Below are 20,725 nucleotides of genomic sequence, written 5' to 3'. Positions count from 1 at the left end.
AACCATAACCCTTTCCCCCTCTCACAGGATACACCATGAAAACCCTTAAAATTAAAAAAGAGAGAGGACTTCCCTGGTGGTCCAGTGGTTAAGAATCCACCTTCCAGTGTAGGGGACATGGGTTCAATCCCTGTTCAGGAAACTAAAATGTCACATGCCTGCCAGGGAGAAACCAAGCCCTCCAGCCACAGCTAGAAGGAAGCCTGGGCACAACAATGAAAGATCCCGCATGCGACAGCGAAGACCCAATGCAGCCAAATGAATGAATTAATTAATTCAAAACAGAGAGCTAGAGACCTTCCCCATCCACCCCTCATTTGCTGTTTTCACACCTCCCTGGGATTCTGTCAGGAATCAAGGAGAGAGAACCCTTGTGTTGAGGCGCTGAGCCTGTTGAGCATGGGCCGAGCTTCAGGGATTGCCAGTCAAGGCCAGAGCCACCCCGAAACCTTTCCACGTAGTTCCAGGGAGGCCTGGAAAGTCTGCAAGAAGTTGAACTCCTTGAAATTGATTTCAAAATGAATGGCAGGAAAATCAACGTTTGTTTTACCATGGAAGTTCCCACGGAGCGGGGCACGTCGGGAAACACGGAAGCCGCACGCGGGGGTCTTAGGGCCTGCAGAGCTCCGTGTCCCAGGGAGCAAAGTGGTTCTCCTGTCAGTGTGCGTTTGCTCACGGGGCTGTCTTCTCTGTTCTAGAACACTCTGGACCTGGAGGAGACCGGAGAGGCCGTCCAGGGCAATGTGAACCCCCTCTCAGACGTTTCCCTGGTGAGACCCCTCTCTGGGAAGACCCTTTCATTGTGTTTTGCCCCTCCTGGATCTGCCTGAGGCCCTTGGGGGCTGGCTGCCTGGTGAGACCTCGGGGAGGGGACTCAGCGAAGAGCTCTCAGCTAGTTCCAGGGATGTGAGGCAGGGCTGTCAGGCTGTTTGACTGTTTGCTGAGTTGGTGTTACTTTTGATACGTTATCTGAATGTTATCATAGCAAACACTGAAGCGTGAAGTGTGTGACGAGAGCTCCTCAAGGAGGCCCGATGACTGCGCTGGGAAAGGGGGTGAAACGTGACCTCATGCCCATGTGCACTCAGCAGCAGTCCAGGCAGTCTCGCTTTGTGATCTGACCCACGTGGCTTTCGAATGGCCTGTGCTCTGAAGCCAGATTTCCTGGGTCCAAATCCCACCCTGTGCCGCGGACTGTGTGACTTTGGGCGAGTTTCTCAACTCCTCTGTGCCTCGGTTTTCCCATCTGTAAAACAGGGTGTAATAATAGTGTACCACCCCATAAGCCTGTGACAAGGGGCAAATCAGTTAATCTAAGTAAAGCATTGGGAACAGTGCTTGCATGGCCATCAGAGCCATGCCAGTGATGGATGCTGGCATGGGGAGGAGGCATAGTGACGACAGAATCTGCAACTCACCAAGCGCCTGCTGGATCTCAGGCCCCTTGCTAGTGCAGCACACGCGCTACTCCTCACCTCCCCACGACTCTGCTGAGTGGGTCATTTCCTCCACGGCCCCGAGGTGCACTCAGAGAAGTGCTGTGCCCTGCCCAGGGCCACACAGCACCCTGGCCCACCTCTGTCCACCTTCTACCCATTCTCTCCCATCAGTCCAGTCACACCTCCAGGCTCCAGGAGCTATGATAATCCCCTAAAGAGAAAAGCCAAAGAAAGGCCTTTTCTGTTTTCATCTCTGCATCCCACCTCTAATTAAGTCCCGTTCCCTGTGACAAGCCCTGGCCGATGCCAAGAACTTCAGTTCCCGAAGGTAACGATGCCATCCCCAGAGACACCCACCAGGATCCTGATGCTTATCAGCTGCTCAGATGCTAGGAGAAGTTTTCCACTCGGGTGTTGCATTATTCAGAGCAGCGTGGCTAGGAGCTGATGGAGTGAGGACGGAATTCCAGCCGGGGCCCAGGGCACCAGGGCGCACGGCTCTCCCCTCCAATGGCCGCAATGGGCTCTGACTCCTTCTACTCCTGTTGGGTCTTTTGGCAGGATGATGTCAAGTCCACCTCCAAGGGGCTGCCTAGCTACAAGCCACCGCCTCCCCCGCCACCTCTGACCCAAGGCCACGACCACCTCCTCATCCAGCCGAGGAAGCCGGGCAGAGAGGACCTCCAGCCGCCTTCCTCCACGTCTTCCCACTCGGCCATCGTATTCTCGTCTCCGCGGAACCGCAGCCCGCCAGCGGGTACCGCTCCTGTGCCGGAGGCCCCCACAGCACAGGACTCACCCTCCTCCCCCCTCTACGCCTCCGTCTCCCCGGCCAACACCGGCTCCAAGAGGCCACTGGACACCCACCTGGCCCTGGTCAACCAGCACCCCATCGGCCCCTTCCCACGGGTCCAGTCACCCCCACACCTGAAAAGCACCCCCGCAGAGGCCACGTTGGCCGGCGGTGGCCTCCCCCCACCCTCCCCCTCCGGCCGCCCAGACCAGGCAGGCACGAACCAGCATTTTGTCATGGTGGAGGTACACCGCCCAGACAGCGAGCCAGACGTGAATGAAGTGAGGGCGCTGCCCCAGACACGCAGTAAGTACCGCAGGCCCCGCTGGGCTGGGCTCAGGGGGCCGCTGCATCACCTCGGGGGTGCCCCACTGGGGGATTGATCTGCCCATTGACACAGCTCAGGTGGGGCCAGGTGCTCACCCAGTGGGAGGCCTTCGAACCCAGTCCTCCCCCATTAAGGGTCAGGGGAGCCGGGGAACAGGGTCCCAAGCCCTGCCTTGAGGGGCTTTGGAGGCAGAGGTGGAATGTGAGTCCCAGCTCTGTCACTGGCTGTGTGACTGTGGACAGGCTGCTGGACTGTCCCATGGGGGCTGGAGGTAACAGCAACAGTTCTACCAGGTGGCTATGAGGGTAGGATTTCTCCTCTAGGACCCCCAGACCTGATCACCCTGTACCCACCTACCAGTCTCCCCAAGAAGACTGAGAGTGTTCAGGGCAGGGGTGGCTTTTGTGATCTCTGTCCCCCAGAGCTGGTGCCGAGGGACAGGTGGACATTGAAATCTCGGGACCCCTAGAGGTCTCCTGACTTGTGGCTGCAGGGTCAGAGTGCAGGGTCCACCTTCCAGACACCTAGGAGGCCAGCCCGGGGCTGTAGCCCCGGGGTTTTCAGAGGATGTCCAACTGGGGAGGTGGTGGGAAGGCAGAGCTGGTTTCCACCCTGTAAGCCTGAGCCCACCACGAGGCCTGCATCCCCTCCCTCCTGGTCGTGAGTTGGGTCCGTTTTGTTGGATTCTGCTGCCATCTCGTGGCTAAGGTGACATGCAGGACCGCCATGGCCAAGGAGGGTGGGTGGCCAACCAGGTCAGGGGACGTTTACTCAGCGCCTGTGGTATGCAAGTAGGGGACAGACTAGGATGCAGAAGGCGGGGTCCCTGCATTCAGTAGCTCACTGAGGGAAGGCTGCTAAGGCAGGATGTGGTGAGAGAAACCCGAGCTGTCAGAGAGATGGCTCTAGACCTGGCACTGAGCCGGACACACATGATAATAAAGCTGACAGGTGTACAGCACTCTCTGTAAGCCAAGAACACTGTTCTTGGGAACTTGCCTTTGTTAGTAACTCACTCAGTTCTCGCAACAGCTCTGTGAGGCTGGTACTGTTATTACCCCCATTTTACAGACGAAAGAGACCGAGACACAGAGAGTAATTGTGGAGCCAGGCAGGCTAGCATAAGCCTGTTCACCCCATATGTCGTGTCTGTTAGTGTTTATGATAATCCATGGGATAGGCATCATTGCCCCTGGGTTGGAACCAGAACATTGGGGTTCAGAGAGGCTGTGTAGCTCACTCAGGATTGCACAGCTGGTCAGAGGGGATTCAGACCCCACCTGCCCGACTCCAGAGTGTCTCAGACTCAGGGGCCAAGCCATTACATACCTAGTGGAGTGGATTGGGTTTGACTATTGCACCAGAGGGCATGTGCCCACCCCTTAGCTCAGGCCAGGTGGGGTCAGCAAGGGCACAGACCAGGCATGACAGACTTTCCTTTTTTTTTCAGACTTTCTTTTCCCAAAAAGCTTAGAATTCAATTTTTATGTGAAATCTCCTAATTTGAATGTGTTGACATTCAATATTGACAACACTAAGAGTTAAAACAAACAAACAAACCCATATCTGTGGGCTGGATTTGCCTCTTGACCTTTTTTTTTTTTTAACCGTTTTGCCAGAGGCTGTCAAGGCAGACATCCTGGAAGTGGCAGCCTTGGAGCCAGACCCAGTTGGAAGGGCAGGTCTCAGCAGGTGGAGGGTGGTAGGGAGTCTCTGCCCAGGGAATCCCCCATCCAGCCTTCTAGCCTGACCCTCAGCTCCTCCAGGAAGCCCTTACTGACCCCAGCTCTACACCCCCTCTCCTCCTGTTCCCACCCCCAGCCGCCTCCACGCTCTCCCAGCTGTCAGATAGCGGGCAGACCCTGAGTGAGGACAGTGGCGTGGACGCTGGCGAGGCGGAGGCCAGCGCCCCAGGCCGAGGCAGACAGACGGCATCCACCAAGAGCAGGAGTAGCAAGGAGACACCTTGGAACGAGAGGACCACCGAGGGGGCCACCAAACCTGTAAGTGAGACAGGGGGTGTGCAGAAGGCAGCGGGGGACGTCTGGCTGGGGGTGAACAACAGGAAGTCCCTACCAGGGTTCAGCTTGACAAGTGACCACAAGGGAGGTACTGAGCACCCCCGTCACTGGACGGATGTGGGTGTCTGGAAAGACCTCTGTGTTCAGAGTCTGAAGGCCGTCCCTTTGCCACTGATACAGACATGCCAGGTGCTGAAGGCTCGTCTCATGGATTGTTAAGCTCCCTTCCAGCGTAGGGTGGTGGTGAGGTATTCAGGCCAGATTCGAGTCCTGGTGCCACCACCAGCAGCCTTGGTACAGCTGCTTAACCTCCCGAGCCTCAGAATCAGACAGCTGGAAACACCAAGTGCTGTGTTCAGTGCTAGCACACGGCAGGCTCCCAGTGAAGGGCTGGAGTCTGCGCCCTGCTGACCCAAGGGCCTGTTGTGGCCAGGCCAGCCCCCCAGGCCAGACCCACCCACCAAGAAGGCCTGCCACTAGTTTCCTTCCTCATACCTGCAGCCCGGGCTCTTGGAGCCCACGTCCACCCTCATCCGCGTGAAGAAAAGTGCGGCCACCCTGGGCATTGCCATCGAGGGTGGTGCCAACACCCGCCAGCCCCTGCCTAGGATCGTCACGATTCAGGTACGTCCCCAGGGACCTGCTTGACCATCTCTCCCTACCCCTGAGGGTCCCTCTCTCAGCATCCCCAGGGGTTTGCCATGCCCAGAGGCAGCCCAGCACCCACAGGCAGCCCCAGGCTCATAGCACCTTTGCTCTCACTGAGCCGCAGTTTTCTAATCAGGGCCGTGGACACACAGATTGTGGCTCCCTGGTTGGCAGTGGTGGGCAGTCAAGGCCAGCCCTCGGGTGTCCCAGGTGCCCATGCCCTGTGTCTCACTCTTGCAGCGAGGCGGCTCAGCCCACAACTGCGGGCAGCTCAAGGTGGGGCACGTGATCCTGGAAGTGAATGGTGTGACGCTTCGGGGCAAGGAGCACCGGGAGGCTGCACGCATCATCGCGGAGGCCTTCAAGACCAAGGAGCGTGACTACATCGACTTTCTGGTCACCGAGTTCAACGTGCTGCTCTAGGGGCCAAGGCCCAAGGGCCTCCTACCGCTGCTCAGCCCCTGGCCCTGGTCCCTCCTCCCTCCTGGCACTATTGAGCTCCTTCGGGGGTTGGGGCTGCATGGCCAGGGTATCAGGAAGACATCCCCCCACTTCTTACTGGCCCGTTGGACCAGAACTGGAAGAAGAGAGCTGGGCGAGGCAAACAGAAGGTCAAGTCAGGGTCTGGTGCAATGCCTGGTATACAGTAGGTGCTCAATACAAGCGTGAAACCTCAGGAAGGAGAGAAAGAAAGGGGAAGGGCGGAGCACCTGTGTCTTCACCTGAAGCCTCCCAGGGCCTGTAACTCTGGGTTGAGCGGGAGACCCTGCTGCTCCCTGGCCAGCTAGGACCTGGCCTATCCCCAGATGCCGGAGTCTTTGTCTGGAATGAAGTCACATTAGAATTCGTGGACACGGCCCCCAACCCGGGGGGCATCTTGCGGGACCTTCAGTGCCACAAATAAGCATCTAGCACCCCCATTTACACCCCCATTCCTCCTAACTCCTCATCCCCCATGGTATTTATTATTTATTTCCACCCCACACCCCTGGGGATCGCAAGACCCCAGCTTCCCACTGCACCCCCAGCCTATCCCAGAGGCCTTGCAGGTGACCAGCGACGTCAGTGTATTTATATACAGAGCTTATGACTTTAATTTTTCAATAAAGAGATCTGAACAAGGTTAGGGTCCAGCGTGCTATGTGGCCTGCCTGTGTGGCTAGGCTTGATGTGGAGAGAGGGGTGGGTAGGACAGATGGAAGCACCCAGGACATCACATCTTCCCTGGCCTCCCATGGCTCAACCTGGGTCACACAGTGGGTGTGCAGGGGCCCTGGAGCCACACCCACATCTTGGAACACTTTCCCTGAAGGTTATAGATAACATCTTTAGATCAAAATGCACACAGGTATATATAGGTTTTAATAATGCTGTACCCCTGAAACTTATATAAGAATATTTAAAATACACAGGTATATTATGAGACAAAATGCACAATGGGCATGAATGTTTTAAAACACAAAGAGGGGGCTTCCCTGGTGGCTCAGTGGTAAAGAATCTGCCCGCCAATGCAGGAGACAAGGGTTCGATCCCTGGTCGAGGAAGTTGCCACATGCCTCAGAGCAACTAAGCCTGTGAGCCACAACTGTTGAGCCTGAGCTCTAGAGCCCAGGAATCGCAACCACTGAGCCCTTGCAGCCTAGAGCGCATGCTCCACAATAAGAGAAACCACCACAAAGAGTAGCCACTGCTTGCTGAAACTAGAGAAAAGCCTGCGCAGCAATGAAGACCCGGTGCAACCAAAAATAAATAAATAAATACAATTATAAACACATGCACACACACAGAGGTGGCCTATCTTAGGGCGGATCCCAGAAACTGACTCTGAGAAGAGGATGTGTGTGCAGGTGATTCAGTGAAGCAGTGTGCAGGGAGGCTGGTAGAGCAGCGGGTGAATCAGGAGCAAAGGTGAGGAACGCAAGCAGGATGTGATTTCAGGCGGAATCCTGGGAGGACAGCTGCAGCCTGATCCCATGGCAGACACTGGAGTGTATGTTCCACTTAGAGTTGTCTCCGCTCAAGGCAAGGGGACAGGGCCTTCAAGTTGTCAGTCTTTATACAAGGTCTGGGGACAGGGAAGAGGCAGTGTCTTCCCAGTCACTTCTAACCTGTGCACACGAAGCTGGTGCAGGAACCAAGGGCAGCGGGTATTAGAAGCAAAAACACATGAAGGGGGCAAAGAGGGAGGGGCTCCACTACCAGCCTCAGTGCCCACTTTCTCCATCCTCAGGCTTTCTCTGGGGGAAGAAGAGTTTGAAAAGTCCTGCTTTGTCCAGCCATGTCCAGGGATCTGCCAGAAATGGGTTGGGGGCTGTTGATTCTACAGACTTTTACTGGATCTTGCTCTGAGCTGCTTGTGTCCCTCCCCAGCTTAAGGAGACCACCTGAGGCCAGAGCCCTGGCTTCCACTCGACCTCTGAAGCAGCCAGTATCCCCCCAAACCCCAGCCCTTCCCGTGGGACTCTGTATGTCTCTCTCCAGTCCTGGTACCCCTGCAGGGAATAACCCTTGCCTGGCTGCAACAGGGCTTTGTCAGGCCCCAGATCTCCTGGAATCGAATTCCACATCCTGTGTGGTCATGGGCAGGTGATTTTACCTTTCCGAACCCAAGTTCCCAGTCTAGAAAATGGGTGTGGTAGGCTGAGTAACGGCTCCTAGAGATACCTGAATTCCTGTTATGTGTGAATGTTACTTTCTGTGGCAAAGAGAGATGTACTTATTTGGGACATTTAAATGGAGAGGTTATCCTCGATCATCTGGGTGGGCCCCATGTAATCACAAGGGTCCTTGTAAGAGGGAGGCAGAGGGAGATTTGACATAGGAGAGGAAAAGGTGTTGTGATGATGGAAGCAGAGGTTGCAGTGATGCAGTTCGAAGATGGAGGAAGGGACCATGAGCCCAGGAACACAGGTGGCCATTTAGAAACTGAAAAAAAGGCAAGGAAATGGATTCTCCCTGAGAGCCTGCCGAAGAAACCTGCCCTGCTGACACCCTGACTTTAGCAAGGTGAGACTGATTTTGGACTTCTGACCTCTCTTTGGAAGAACAAGTTAGTGTCGTTTTAGCTTTTTATTTTTATTTTTTTGGCCAAGCTGCATTGCATGCAGGATCTCATTTCACTGATCAAACCCACACCCCTTGCAGTGGAAGCGTGGAATCTCAACCACTAGATCTCCAGGGAAGACCTAGTGTTGTCTTAAACCATGAACTGGTGGTAATTTGTTACAACAGCCAGAGGAAAGAAATACAATGGGGATACTGCTACTCGCTTCTGATGGAGGCTGGGATTCTGTGTGTGGGCTCAGAGTACCAGGTTCAGAGTCTGCCCCAGGGAGATGATTGCAGTCAGAATGATGGTGAAGAAGGAGCCCTCTGACCTTATAAACCACATCTTTTCTAGGCCCAAGTCCTTGTGGATCTGTTCTGAAACCAGAGGTTTTTGTCTGTTACCTACTTGCAGGATGAATTTCAGGCCAGTTATTGGCCTGCTCTACGAACTCCAGGACAGGTTGTGACTTCTTGTGTCTTGACCAGCCATCTCCCCACTCAGTCCAACCCCAGGGGCCTGGGGACTCCTGGCAACTGCTGTGCGCCGTCCCAAATTTGTTCTCTGAAAAAGAACAAGAAAGAGTTTCTGGAACTGTTGGTTCTGAAATTCCTGGGTCTGACTCCGGGACTGTAGGCCATTGGCTGCGAGGGTTCCACTCCCAGTGGAATTTTAAGCTTAAAAACATACCTTTGTAAGTGGGCTTAGAAAGGCCAAGTTACTTCCTCAAATTTGCATAGCTAGTGAGTGGTAGAGGACAAATTTGGACCCACGGCTCCCTGAGGTTCACCACGTGAAGCTCCAGGATAATAAGCAGATGCCCTGTTGCCTTTGAAGGGACCTAAAACAGCGGGCTAAGGCAGCTTGGATATTGGGAGAGCGAGGGGCCAGAGGTCCACCTGGCCACATATAAGTCTATGGCCCTAACGTCCTTACTCATCATGTCAGAGCTGGGGGAAGGGGGAAGGTACAGCTAGACAATTCCAGGATCTGCTGCTAGATGAAGGAGAAGGCAGGAAGAGGTCAAGTTTTTGGTTTGAGACTGGGCCTGCCCAAGCAAGTGCCAAGCTGGCTTTCAAATCACTTGGAGCCCTCTCTGCTTGGGAGAAAGCGGGGTGAGGGATGGGGCAGCCCACTGGGAGGATCATAAGGACAGAGAACAAGGCACACCTCAGACAGTCCAGAGCTCAGAGTCTGACATTTGGACTCAAATTCTATTTCCACCACTTCCTGGCTGTGTGAGCTTGGGCTCACTTAACTTGGAATCACTTAACTTCTCTGAGCCTCATATTTCTTGTCTTTTGTTTTTTTTCCATCACCATATTTGTTTATTTTTAAATTGAATGTTGTATTAGTTTCAGGTATACAGCAAAGTGCTTCAGTTATGTAAATACAAACACACACACACACACATACACACAACATATGCATATATATCCTTTTTCAGATTCTTTCCACTATAGGTTATTATAAGATTTTGAATATATTTTAGCAGGTCCTTGTTTATCTATTTTATATACGGTAGTGTGTATCTGCTGGCCTTCCCAGGTGGCACTAATGGTAAAGAACCCACCTGCTAATGCAAGAGACATAAGAGACGCAGGTCGGATCCCTGGGTTGGGAAGATCCTCTGGAGGAGGGTACAGCAACCCACGCCAGTATTCTTGCCTGGAAAATCCCATGGACAGAGGAGCCTGGCAGGCTATAGTCCATGGGGTCTCAAACAGTCGGACACGACTGATGCAATTCAGCATGTACACAGTGTATATCTGTTAACCCCAAACTTCTAATTTATCCCTCTTCTGCTTTCCCCTTTGGTAACCTCAGTTTGTTTTCAGTGTCCATGAGTCTATTTCTATTTTGTAAATAAGTTCTTTCTTTTATATTACACATTTAATTGGTATTGTAATTTTCTCATCTTTAAATCTGGAGTATAATACTAGCCTAACTTGTGAGCTATTGTAAGGAGTAGCTAAAATGTTTGCTCCTGGCACAGAGTAAACCTTCAGTGCATAGAAGCTGTTACTATTACCATTAGATATGCGTGTAGGGGGTCACCGAACCAGGGGAATGGGAGGAGCTTTCCACCAAAAGGAAAGAGAACTGGCCTGTAACACAGCTGGATACCAGACCTTGGGCAGATCACTTCCTGTCTCAGGGCCTGTTACACGCCCTTCCCCCTGTGAAATAGGATTGGTCGAGGAGCCCTTTAAATTAGTCTCACTGATCTATTTCTTACAGGCCTGGCGCGATGTTTATTCATTTACTCCCTTCAGCAACACTGTGAGGTGAGAGTTAAGAATCCCGCTTACTGAAGTTCAGTGGCAGCGAGCGGCAGAACTGGGGCGAGAACCTAGGTCAGTTTGACACCTTACACTGACATCCTTCCCGATGTACTCTCACTGAACAATGGATTATTTCTGTCTCGTTCTCACTGCAGGACCTTAGGCAAGTTCCCATCTCTGCCCAGGCCTGCGTTTGCCTGCTTGTCTACAAGATGGTTTCGAGTAGAATACACTTGAGGGGTAGTGATAATACCTACTTACCTTATAGGAAAGGATCGGACACAGGAAGGGTTTACCAACGTGCCTCACACGTAAGGGCTCTAGAAAAGTTTATTATCGTTACTGTCGTATTTATTATTCGCTTCCGCCATCAAAGTTTATGGATTCTTCCTCACTGTGGCTCTGTGAAACCCTTCACAAACGTCTTAACTCCAGGCGCCTCGGTCTCCCATCTGCTGCTGGGCGGGTTTCAGGACACGCAATCTCCGAGATTTGAGATTTTCAGTCCTGGAGCCTGGAGTTTACGTCCCAACCTCTTGGGGCGGGACATAGGCTGCCGCCTCTCAGCGATTGGTGGAACTTCCAGAAACCCCGCCTCCCGGGGCAGCGCCCGGGGCGTCATAGGCCGGTGTCGAGATTATGCAAAACATCGCCGCTCCGCCCCGCGCCCGGATTGGAGGCCTTTGTTTGCCGCTCAACTCCAGGAAACCACCCGCGCGCCGCGGCAGCCGGCAGGTGAGACCCGGGGAGGGGCTCGCGGTGGGTCTAGGGCGGGTCCTGGCCCCTTGCCGGGTCTCAGTTTCTGCATCGGGGGAATGGGGAGGAACAGTGGACAGCGTCGGTGGGCTCAGATCTACAGGCACTGCGCAGCTTTCGGCCTCTCCCACGTGGAAATCCCTGCGCTCGGGAAGGAGACTGATCGCCGCTCCGGGAATGGGAGGGAACTCTGGATGGGCTATGGGGTTCGAGTCCAAACCCCGCCGGCCTCGGGGTTTGAACAGGTTCCACCCTCTGACCTCAGTTTCCACCTCTGCGCAATGGGGGCGTTGGCTTTTTCTCTCTCTCTCTCATCAGCTGCTGCTGGTCACAGGGAGGGGAAGGGTCCCGAGGGAATCTGGGGGTGGACCTTGGCTGGGTTTATGGCTGTGTTTGGGTTGGAGGTGTGGCCCGGGTAGCTGTGGTTACCCGGGAGGTGGGACTTCTCTGTCCTGGGATTTGTGTGATTTTCGCTCACCCGGCAACAACCTGCGCAGCCTGACAACCCCGAGCCGCGCACCCTCCCCGGACAACTAACGCAAGTCTCTTTCCCTCTTTTTGACAGGGGTAGGGAGGTAGAGCAAGGCCCAGCATGAGGGCGGGCCACTCTGACAGTGGTGGGATCTGGAACAGACTGCAGGCATAAGGCCAGCCTCTTTTGTTAGGAAGGTGGGGACACTGAGGCCCAAAGAGCAGCTGAGACTTGCCCAAGGGCGCTCAGCGGGGCGGACGCAGAGCTAGCTTCTCCCCTGTGTGATGGGTCTCGCACAAGCAGAGCCGGAGCCTTCTTACCGCGCCGCCTTGGACAAGACTCTTCCCTGCTCCTTTCCCTGGCTTTCGTTGAAAGAAATGACATCTTGGCACGAATCGTTACCTACATTTGTAAAGTGTCTGCTTCAAAGTTAAGAAAGTTGGAAAGGAACATTGCTGATAATAAGACTGGGCTATTCTGGAGCTGAAAAGAGAAGCTGAGATAGGTTGCAGTGAAAAGAGACATTGTTCCTGTCCTCTAGAACACAAGGAGAAGAAATGACTGAAAGTGAAGCATGAAGGACTGAGGTTAGATGTATAGAGGGACTTCCAAAGAGACATTTCCAGGCACTTCCTTTAGAGTTGGTGGGTTTTATATATATATATATATATATATATATATATATATTGGCTGTTGGTTTTGTTTTGTCAAGAAACAGAATTGCTACCTATCCATTTGAGGGGCCCTAAGTCTGGCTTACTTACCAATAGGGGATGGACCCCGTGGTCTTTGGAGGATTATTTATTCTCAGGGGTGGTCTCCATTCTTCAGAAAGAGGGAAAAGATGCCCATGTGGGGCCTTTAGGCAAAGGCCCAAAGTCCAGTGGTTTGCATTTGAAACATGTGACTTGAGTTGTTTCTTACAAGGGGGTTTCATCAGCTCCCATCAATCCACAGAGTCCACCAGAAGTGCCAGGGTTTCCAGAGAGACTGGGAATGGTCCCGGCACTGTGGCTGGCATGCTGAGAGGGTATTCTGGAAACTGGTGTACACCAAGGACATTTCAATGTACCCCCATGAAGGAGGAAAGAAAGAGGTTTTTTTTTTTCAGCATCCGGCTGAGTCACCAGCTGAATTCCAGGCCCTTTTGTGTTTCCTCAGTCCGGGAGGTGGGACAGATCTGAAGACTGGGAGTTAGAAGACCTTGGATCGAATCCTCAACCTGGCTTCAGTTCTGAGTGCCTCAGTTTCCCCCTCTGTATAATGGGAATGGTAATGGCATTTTAAGGCTCAAGTGAGGTGGCATCATAGAAAGTTTTGTCCAGGCTACATTCTGAATTTGGTGTTGGGGACATTGAGGTCCACAGAAAGGAAGGCTTAACAACAATAAGACTGTTGATAATACAGAATGCTATATTCCAGCTACTGTGCCAACGGTTTTACTGCATCAAGTAAAGTCTGGGAAGGCAGGAGTTTTTGTGCATCTTGTCCCCAGTCACTCTCTCTGTGCCTAGTACAGAGCTCTACCACATGGTAGGTATATTGTTGTTGATCAACTAGTGTTCACATTGTTGCCATAGGATGAGTGCTATTGTTTTACATTTTACAAATGAGCAGTTCCAGATTCAGACAGGTTAAGTCACTCACCTGAGGTCACACAGCTCTTCTTTGGGGTTAGTCTGCTGTTATTTTGGGCTGTTGCAGGGGTGTGTCCTCTGGTGAGAGCTGATTGTATATATCTCTTCCCAGTGCTGTGTTCAGTGATATTGTGTTGGTAGCATGAAATTGACCGTAATAAAGGCATTTATATTACAGAAATTAGTAAATGCCACAGTTCAGGGCTTTTTCTTTTCCTCTCTTTCTTTCTTTCTTTCCTTCCTTCCTTCTTTCTTTCTTGACTGAGCCATGGGGCATGCAGGATCTCAGTGCCCTGACCAGGAATCAAACCTAGGCCCCCCTGCGGTGGAAGCATGGAGTCCTGGTCACTGGACTGCCACGGAATTCCCAGGCAACCTGCCCCCCACTGCCCCCTGCTGTTTTTAAATAAGAGAGCTGCCTGTGAACTGGATTGGGTAATGGAAGACTGGCCTTTGCATGGTAGCCAAAGTTGGAGGGTTCTTGGTGGTGCAGGGAGACTGAGAGGAGCCAGGCCAAAAGGCCTGCTCCCCACTGCTGTTCGCCTGAAGGGTAGAATTTTGGAAAGTAACTTTTATGAGATGAGGCTGCTAGTCTGTGATGTGAGTGGTGCAGTGCAACAGCCCTCTGACTTGGGAGCAGGTTGTTATGAGCCTGAATTCCAGGCCAAAATGTCTAGCCTTTAACCTGGAAGTGAGAGTGGCCACTGATGGCCTTTGAGCAGGGAAGGCTTGGTTAGAATGATGCTCTAAGAAGATTTATCCAGCAGCATGTGCTGAAGAGATTGGAGGGTGAGCTGGGGGCAGGGCAGCTGGGAACAGGCTCTGGTTGATCAGGGGAGCCAGGAGAAAGCTAACAGAGTCCCTAGTTTTCTTTTTTATTATTATATTTACTTATTTTTAATTGACTGATGATTGTTTTACAATATTGGTTTGATTTCTGCTATACATCAACATGAATTAGCCATAGGGATACATATGTCCCCTCCTTCCTGAACCTTCCTCCCACCTCCCACCCTTTCCCACACCTCTAGGTTGTTACAGTTTGAGTTTCCTGAGTCTTACAGCAGATTTCCATTAGCTATTTATCTTACATATGTATATGCTTCCATGCTACTCTCTCCATTCATCTCACTCTTTTAACAGGGCCCCTGGTTTTCTGAGTGCATGTGCTAAGCCTGGCAAACACTATCCCATAACTTTTTAAGTGAAACTGGGTCTCCACTTCCCAAGCCATGCTTGCTTATAAGCAAGGCCCTCAGGACAGTGTTACCCTCAATCTGTAGATGAGGCTATAGAATATATGTTTGGAAACATATCTAGGGTCAGAACCACCAGATTTGGACCCAGGCCTCTCAGCCCCCACACTCTTACATTTTTAATTTCTTGGTCCCTCCCCTATTCCAGCCCGCAGTCCCATTTTAGTCTGATCTTCCTTGCCGAGTGTCAGCCAAACTCCAGCTAGACTGTAGAGAGAGACTCCCTGCCCCCAGCGGTGGTCCTGCACCACCTCCCTAGATCCTCACCAACATTCCTCCCACCCTCCACTCCAAGCTGAGCCTCTTGTTGGGGAGGGGCCAGTGATCGAAGCCGGAGTTGGATGCCTAGCTGTGAGTCTTCTTAGAGTCTTGAGACCACAGCCAAGGACAGGACAAGGAGGGACCTCAGGGGTCAGAAGGCTGCTTTCAGCCCCTCTGCTCTCAAATCAGGGATTCATTTGGAGGGTAACACTCTACTTGTGGGTGCAGATCCAACTCTGCTCCTACTGTGCTGTGTGACTTTGGGGAAATTGTATAACCTCTCTGGGTCTTGTCTGTTAAATGCCTGATTATGCAGTTCCAATGAGACAACACACGCCGTGTCTCGAAATGTTTAGACTAAGGCTAAGGCTGGGATTGCTTCCTTTCATTTTCGTGATCTTCGCATAATCCTACATGTTGCATAATGGCTATGTATTATTTATTCATGAGTAAGCCATGTGAAAAAGCACAGGGTCGGAGTCTGAAAAGAGGAAGAGAGGAGGTGTGGGATGGGGGTACCGAGTATCACAGAATGTCAGAGCTGCGAAGGCCCTCAAAGAGCCCGGCCACTCTTCCCAGTTTTCACAGGCAGGGAAACTGTGCAGGGTCGGGACCAAGGTCACATCAGAATGAAGACCTCACAGCTGTGCAGCAGTGGCTTGTGTTTGTTTTGTTTTTTTTACCAAATAGTGAAAGTTCATTTTACTCTTACTTTTAAAATAGCTGTTATTTTTAGAAAATACACATAAGGAAAAAGAGTAAATTTGCCTTAGTGTTCTACCTAGTAATAGTTATGTAAGCATTTTGGAGGAATTCTCTCTTTTCTTCTTTCTCTCCACTTCCTCCATATTTTACTGTGTTTTTCTTTAATGGACTCAAATTAGATATTTATTATTTTCTAATTGGCTTGTTCACTTGACGTATGACAGTTTTTTGCATTACTTTATATTCTTCTACAGTATGACTGTTCATCACTGCATAATATTCCTTTGAGTAGAAATACCATCATTTATCTTTTTAATGATCCCCTGTTATTGGACACTGAGGTTGTTTCCCACATTTCCACCTACTGTAAAATTCAGGGGCAAAGTAATTAAGATTGTAGTGTCTGGTTTCAGACAATTTGATTCAAATCCAGCTTTATCTCCTGGGACATGGGCATAATAATTCCTGCCTCCTTGGATTGGTATGAGGATTAAATAATGAGTTTCTAATCCATGGAAGGGCTTTATGTAACAGGTGCACAATAAAATTTTGCTGTTAGCAATGTGTTCCCAGCACATGTACATTTTTTTTGTTGAACTCTTTACGTGGAAGATAAATTTGAGTGTGTGTGTGTGTGTGTGTGTGAATGTGTGGGCATGAGTGTGTTTTCCTCAATATGAGCACACCCTCCTTCATAACCTGTGTTTCAGCTGGCTGAGGAAGACCTGTTTCTTCTCTTTAATGATTCAGGGTGAGGACACAGTTCCTAGCTGGGTCAGTGATCCCCAGACCTGGTTTGGGGGCCACAGGGATTCTTCTCCTAGAGAATTCCTGGGAGATAGCAGCATTTCTCTCCGCTTGGTCAGAAGGGCTGACTGCTGCCTTTTGTGTAAAGGACTCAAAGCTGGATCTGTGACTAATATTAGGAGAGCCAGGAAAATTAAACCCGGTCCTGCAGGGAGCAGGCCATAACGGCATTTCATATATATGGCCAAAGTCATTTATTCATGAATTCTGTGCCAACTAGGCATTGGCCGTGGCTTTAGGGTATGTAGTCTCATTGACCAAAGATCCTGTAAGGCCGCATTTTATAGATAAGGAATCTGGAGTTCAGAGAAGTTAAGTGACTTGTCTAAGGCCACACAACTTCCAAGAGAGACCCTGGAGGCCTCTGATTATTCACAAAACCCATGTGCTCTGAACCCCTGCTCCTCACAACCTTCCATCAGCTTAGTGTTTTTGCCTGTGTGGGCAAGTGGGATCAAAGAACCCAGGAGATTTCATGATAGACGGTCCGTCTGATAACCTCGGAGAGAATCCCATTAAGCCTCAAGGATCCAGAGCTAAGAGAGGGAAAAGCTTTTGTCCAGCATCACTCAGGCTGAAACTGGGTCTCCACTTCCCAAGCCATGCTTCCATCAGTTCTGGGTCCACTCTTGAAATTCTCTCCTGCCTCCTCACCCCTGTTAATTTTAACAATGGGAGCAAATTCAGCAACCTGGGCAGGAAGGAGTGGATGACCGCAGGGTGGGTTTTCATTTCTTCCCCAGGGAAGGAGAGAGCTCAAGGAGGGACTGAGGATGAAATAACAGCCACAGTTTCCTTCAGGATGCCTGAGAAGCCTGGTGGTCCCCAGTAGCCCCTGGGCCTCGGAACATCATGTAAAGGAGCGACTGTCCAGGGCTCATCACATCAGCCAGCAACGCCCGTCTGGATCCTGGGCCGTGTCCTGGGCTGTGTCCTGGGAGGTACCGGAAGGCTTGAAGAAAGAGATTCACTTTCCAGTCTGATTAACGTGCCAGGCATTTAGGCGGGGCTTAAGAATGATTGTGAAGGCAGGGAGCAGGGAGTGTGGGTGAGAAACAGCCATCAGGACATTGGAGCATTGTGACCCAGGGGCTGAGGGAACAAATGGCCAGGGCTCACCGGGCTCCTGTGGTGAGAACTGGCTTGTGCGGACACAGCCCTCCAGGCATGCTTCTGATGAAGGTGCTCAAGCCCTGGCAGTAGGGGCCAAGTTTGTGTGTGCGCCTTTGTTTCTGACCCATCTCTGGGCCTCTGTTTTCCTGATGCATACGATGGAATCATATCCTTGTCCTGCCTATTTCCCAAGGTGTTTCTCAAGCATCTAATGGTATGAAGGATGAGAAAGCACTTTAGAAAACCGAAAGGCTTTGTGAGGAACCAGAGCCTCCTTATAAAGTCAGAACATTGACTTAGTGAGTTGCAATTCTCTGGTTATATGCTCCACTCCTGATTTTCTGGTGCCTGGATTATTAATGATCTCACAGTATATACAGTGTGAGCGCCAAGCATGGTTGTTAAAACTTGGGTGTTTGTGTGTCTGAATCTTCAGCGGCACTCATCAGCTTTGTGACTGTGGGCAAGTTGTTGTGGCTCCTGGGGCCTCTGTTTACCTACCTGTAAATTGGGGATGTCACGTCAGCATCACTGGGTGGCTGGTTGGGACGACAGGCTAGATTCAGTAGATCATCCAGCAGGCGTTCGCCGTGCTTCTCCTGCGTGTCGGGGTCTGTGCTGGGCACTAGGATATAGTGGGTGCTTCACAGAGCTCCCAGATGTCAGGCAGACAGTGCTCCGTCTTTGCGACCCTATAGATTGTAGCCTGCCAGGCTCGTCTGTCTGTGGGATTTTCCAGGCAAGAATACTGGAGTGGGTTGCCACTTCTTCCTCAGGGAATCTTCCTGACCCCGCGTCTCTTGTGTCTTCTGCACTGGCAGTAGCACCAATAGTACCACCTGGGAAGCAGACCCAACGTCTAATTCCAAATGGCAAGTCCCCAAAAAGGACACATGGTTCTGGGATCTGCAGGCTGACTGCAAGTCACCAGGGAGAAGAATGGGGTTGTGTGAAGAGGGGGAGCACAGTACATTTGCCCCAGGGACACCAAGGAGCCCCGTGTTCCCCAAGCATCCTGAGGGCAAAGATGCTGGAGTGGCAGCCTAGCTGTGGAGTTGCATCTTCTTTCTCAGAATAGTGGGCAGCTTAGTACAGTGTTTTTAGCAGAGAAGGGCTGTGTTTGGACACGTCCGTTTTGCAAAGAGCTCTTGGTACGGTGTTCGGAAGGGCCTGGAGAGATCCATGGGCTTTCCAGGAGAGGCTGTTGCAAGAGGCCACGTAGGGATGCAGAGATGGGATGGATTCCAGTGAGATTTAGGAAATAAAATCACTAGGAGTTGATGATGGATTGGTTATAGGGTGTAAGGGAGAGGGAAGTATCCAGCATGATGGTCAGTTCTGGCCTGCGCACTTGAGTCAAAGATGGGAGCCAAGCTGCGTACAGAAGGGTGGGTTCAAGAAGTGAGTGTTCGTTGCCATTCCCTTCTCCTGGGGATCTTCTCGACCCAGGGATCAAACCCAGGTCTCCCACATTGCAGGCAGATTCTCTACCATCTGAGTCACCAGGGAAGCCCAGGGCGGGAGCCAGGGTAACCATATAATGAATGAGCTTGGTTTGGTTAAGTAGGATTCGGCCTGTAGTTGGAGATGATGTGCTGGCAGAGGGCACCACGCGAGCAAAGGCAGGGAGAAGGGTTGGTGAGCCCGGGGTGTCAAGGAGATGGAACAGAGCACACAGGGGCTGTCTCCCTTGGGGTTCGGCAGCTGCTTCTAAGTTGGGGGCTGGGGGTTATCTAGGGGCCGCAGGGCGTGTCTGGCAGCAGCAGCCACCTGGCGTTTTGATGGCAGTGCTGCCTGAATTAATGGCCAGGGAGGGAGAGTGAGTGAGTGACGGGGGTGTCAGGGGAGCCCGCCCCTCACACAATGGCCCACATGGTCACCAGAACTGGCAGGGAGGAGCCTTATTAGGATTTGGCTCCGTTCCACCTTTGGCTGAGGCTGCGGGTAGACCCCGCCCCCCAGATGTGAGAAAAAGGCAGGGGAGGGATGGGGTGATTACTGGGATGAGGGCACCCAGTTCTAGCTTTGCCGGATGCGAACTGACCTTGGGAGAATTCATTCATTCCTTCTCGAGTGCATGTTCCAAGCCCTGGGGCTCTGCACTTTGCAAATGTTCCCTCTTTGGATCTTGGCAGCAGTCCTGCGGAGCGGTTATTCTTCTTATGTCTGTTTCATAAATGAAGAAACTGAGGCTTGGACAGGTGAAGGCTCAAAGGTCACAGAGCTCTCAAGAAAGTAGGACTGGGATTTGGAGCCAGGTCCAAACTGTCTGTAAAATGCATTTTTCTGTCCGACATGGGTAGTTTCCAAACCTGGCTGCTCACCAGCACTAATCGGAGGACTTTTTGGACAATACAGAGGCCACATTGTCTCCTTTTTCTTTCTGTTTCCTGAATCAGAATCCCTGGATCCTGGGCAGGGCCAGGGCTAGGAGCCATAGACTGCAGGGGACTGGACACTGAGGCCACCCCTCTCCCCTGCTCCTGCTCCCCCTTGGCTCACTCTGCTCTGCACACACACTTGCTGTTCCCAGGGAAAGCCCCACTGGTTCCCATCTCGCTCTCTGCACTCGCCCTTCCAGAATACTCTACTTCAGCCCTTCTTGTGGCTTATTCCTGCCCATCTTTTCCTTCTGGTCCCCTGTTTGAATGTCACCTTCTCACAAAGACCCTCCTGGCCATCGCCAAACTCTTTGCCCCAACACATGACCCTCTGACCCACAGACTGGCTACCAGGGCCACACATTCCAGTCACCTGGGACACTTTAAAATCACTGATGCCCAAAGACTGATGCTGTTACTCTGGGTGAACCTAGGCATTAGTGTTACTGAAAGCAGCCTGGGATATGGATCTTCATCTCTTGTCATCCTCTCTGTCTCTCTCCATGTTTGTTTACTGTCTATGTCTAGTGGAGCCAGGGCTTGGCCTATCTTGGGCCCTGCCAGTGAAATTCAGTTTGATCAGCAATCAGCCAGTTCTCTACCTCCATGATGCCTGGAAAATACCCCTCTTAACTACAGGCCCAGCTTGGGATGAGGACAGTGGGTGGGATGGCAGGAATCATTGCAGCCTCCCTGAGGTGTTGGATCACATATTGCAGACAGGCCAGAGTATCCTAGCTGGATCCCAACCTGATCTCTGATTCTGATCTCAGTGAA

At 51.8% G+C, this 20,725-nt stretch overlaps 2 protein-coding genes and 1 long non-coding RNA gene across 11 annotated transcripts in view; 2 read left to right on the top strand and 1 right to left on the bottom strand.

Moving 5' to 3' along the window:
• WHRN (whirlin) overlaps window positions 1-6,352 on the top strand; it is an 87,590-nt gene extending 81,238 nt beyond the window's left edge. For 6 of the 8 annotated variants that reach the window (XM_081574978.1, XM_081574973.1, XM_081574971.1 and 3 more), the window contains 5 exons: window positions 699-770; window positions 2,001-2,538; window positions 4,382-4,563; window positions 5,083-5,205; window positions 5,470-6,352. In XM_081574978.1, coding sequence (XP_081431104.1) covers window positions 699-770; window positions 2,001-2,538; window positions 4,382-4,563; window positions 5,083-5,205; window positions 5,470-5,652 — 1,098 coding nt within the window. In that variant the 3' untranslated portion in view covers window positions 5,653-6,352. Of the gene's footprint in view, window positions 1-698; window positions 771-2,000; window positions 2,539-4,179; window positions 4,243-4,381; window positions 4,564-5,082; window positions 5,206-5,469 lie in introns of all 8 variants that reach the window. The other 2 variants (XM_081574967.1, XM_081574964.1) reach the window with 1 other exon arrangement.
• A 1,931-nt stretch (window positions 6,353-8,283) lies between these two features.
• LOC145540459 (uncharacterized) lies at window positions 8,284-11,069 on the bottom strand. The gene is made up of 2 exons (XR_014078350.1): window positions 10,822-11,069; window positions 8,284-8,839 (listed from the first exon to the last, which is right to left on the bottom strand). It is a non-coding gene; the product is annotated as an uncharacterized LOC145540459 (long non-coding RNA).
• A 193-nt stretch (window positions 11,070-11,262) lies between these two features.
• The window catches only part of AKNA (AT-hook transcription factor), a 56,773-nt gene continuing 47,310 nt past the window's right edge, over window positions 11,263-20,725 (top strand). The window contains exon 1 of one of the 2 annotated variants that reach the window (XM_081574948.1): window positions 11,263-11,295. The gene's annotated coding sequence lies outside the window, so the exon portion shown is untranslated. Of the gene's footprint in view, window positions 11,296-17,589; window positions 17,782-20,725 lie in introns of those variants that run through there. The other variant, XM_081574954.1, reaches the window with a different exon arrangement.

Source organism: Giraffa tippelskirchi, chromosome 1 (genome assembly GCF_054371585.1).
Source record: "Giraffa tippelskirchi isolate mGirTip1 chromosome 1, T2T-mGirTip1v1.2.pri, whole genome shotgun sequence".
NCBI lineage: Eukaryota > Metazoa > Chordata > Mammalia > Artiodactyla > Giraffidae > Giraffa > Giraffa tippelskirchi.
Note: the sequence above shows the minus strand (reverse complement) of the source record. Positions and strands in the feature narration are given on the sequence as shown.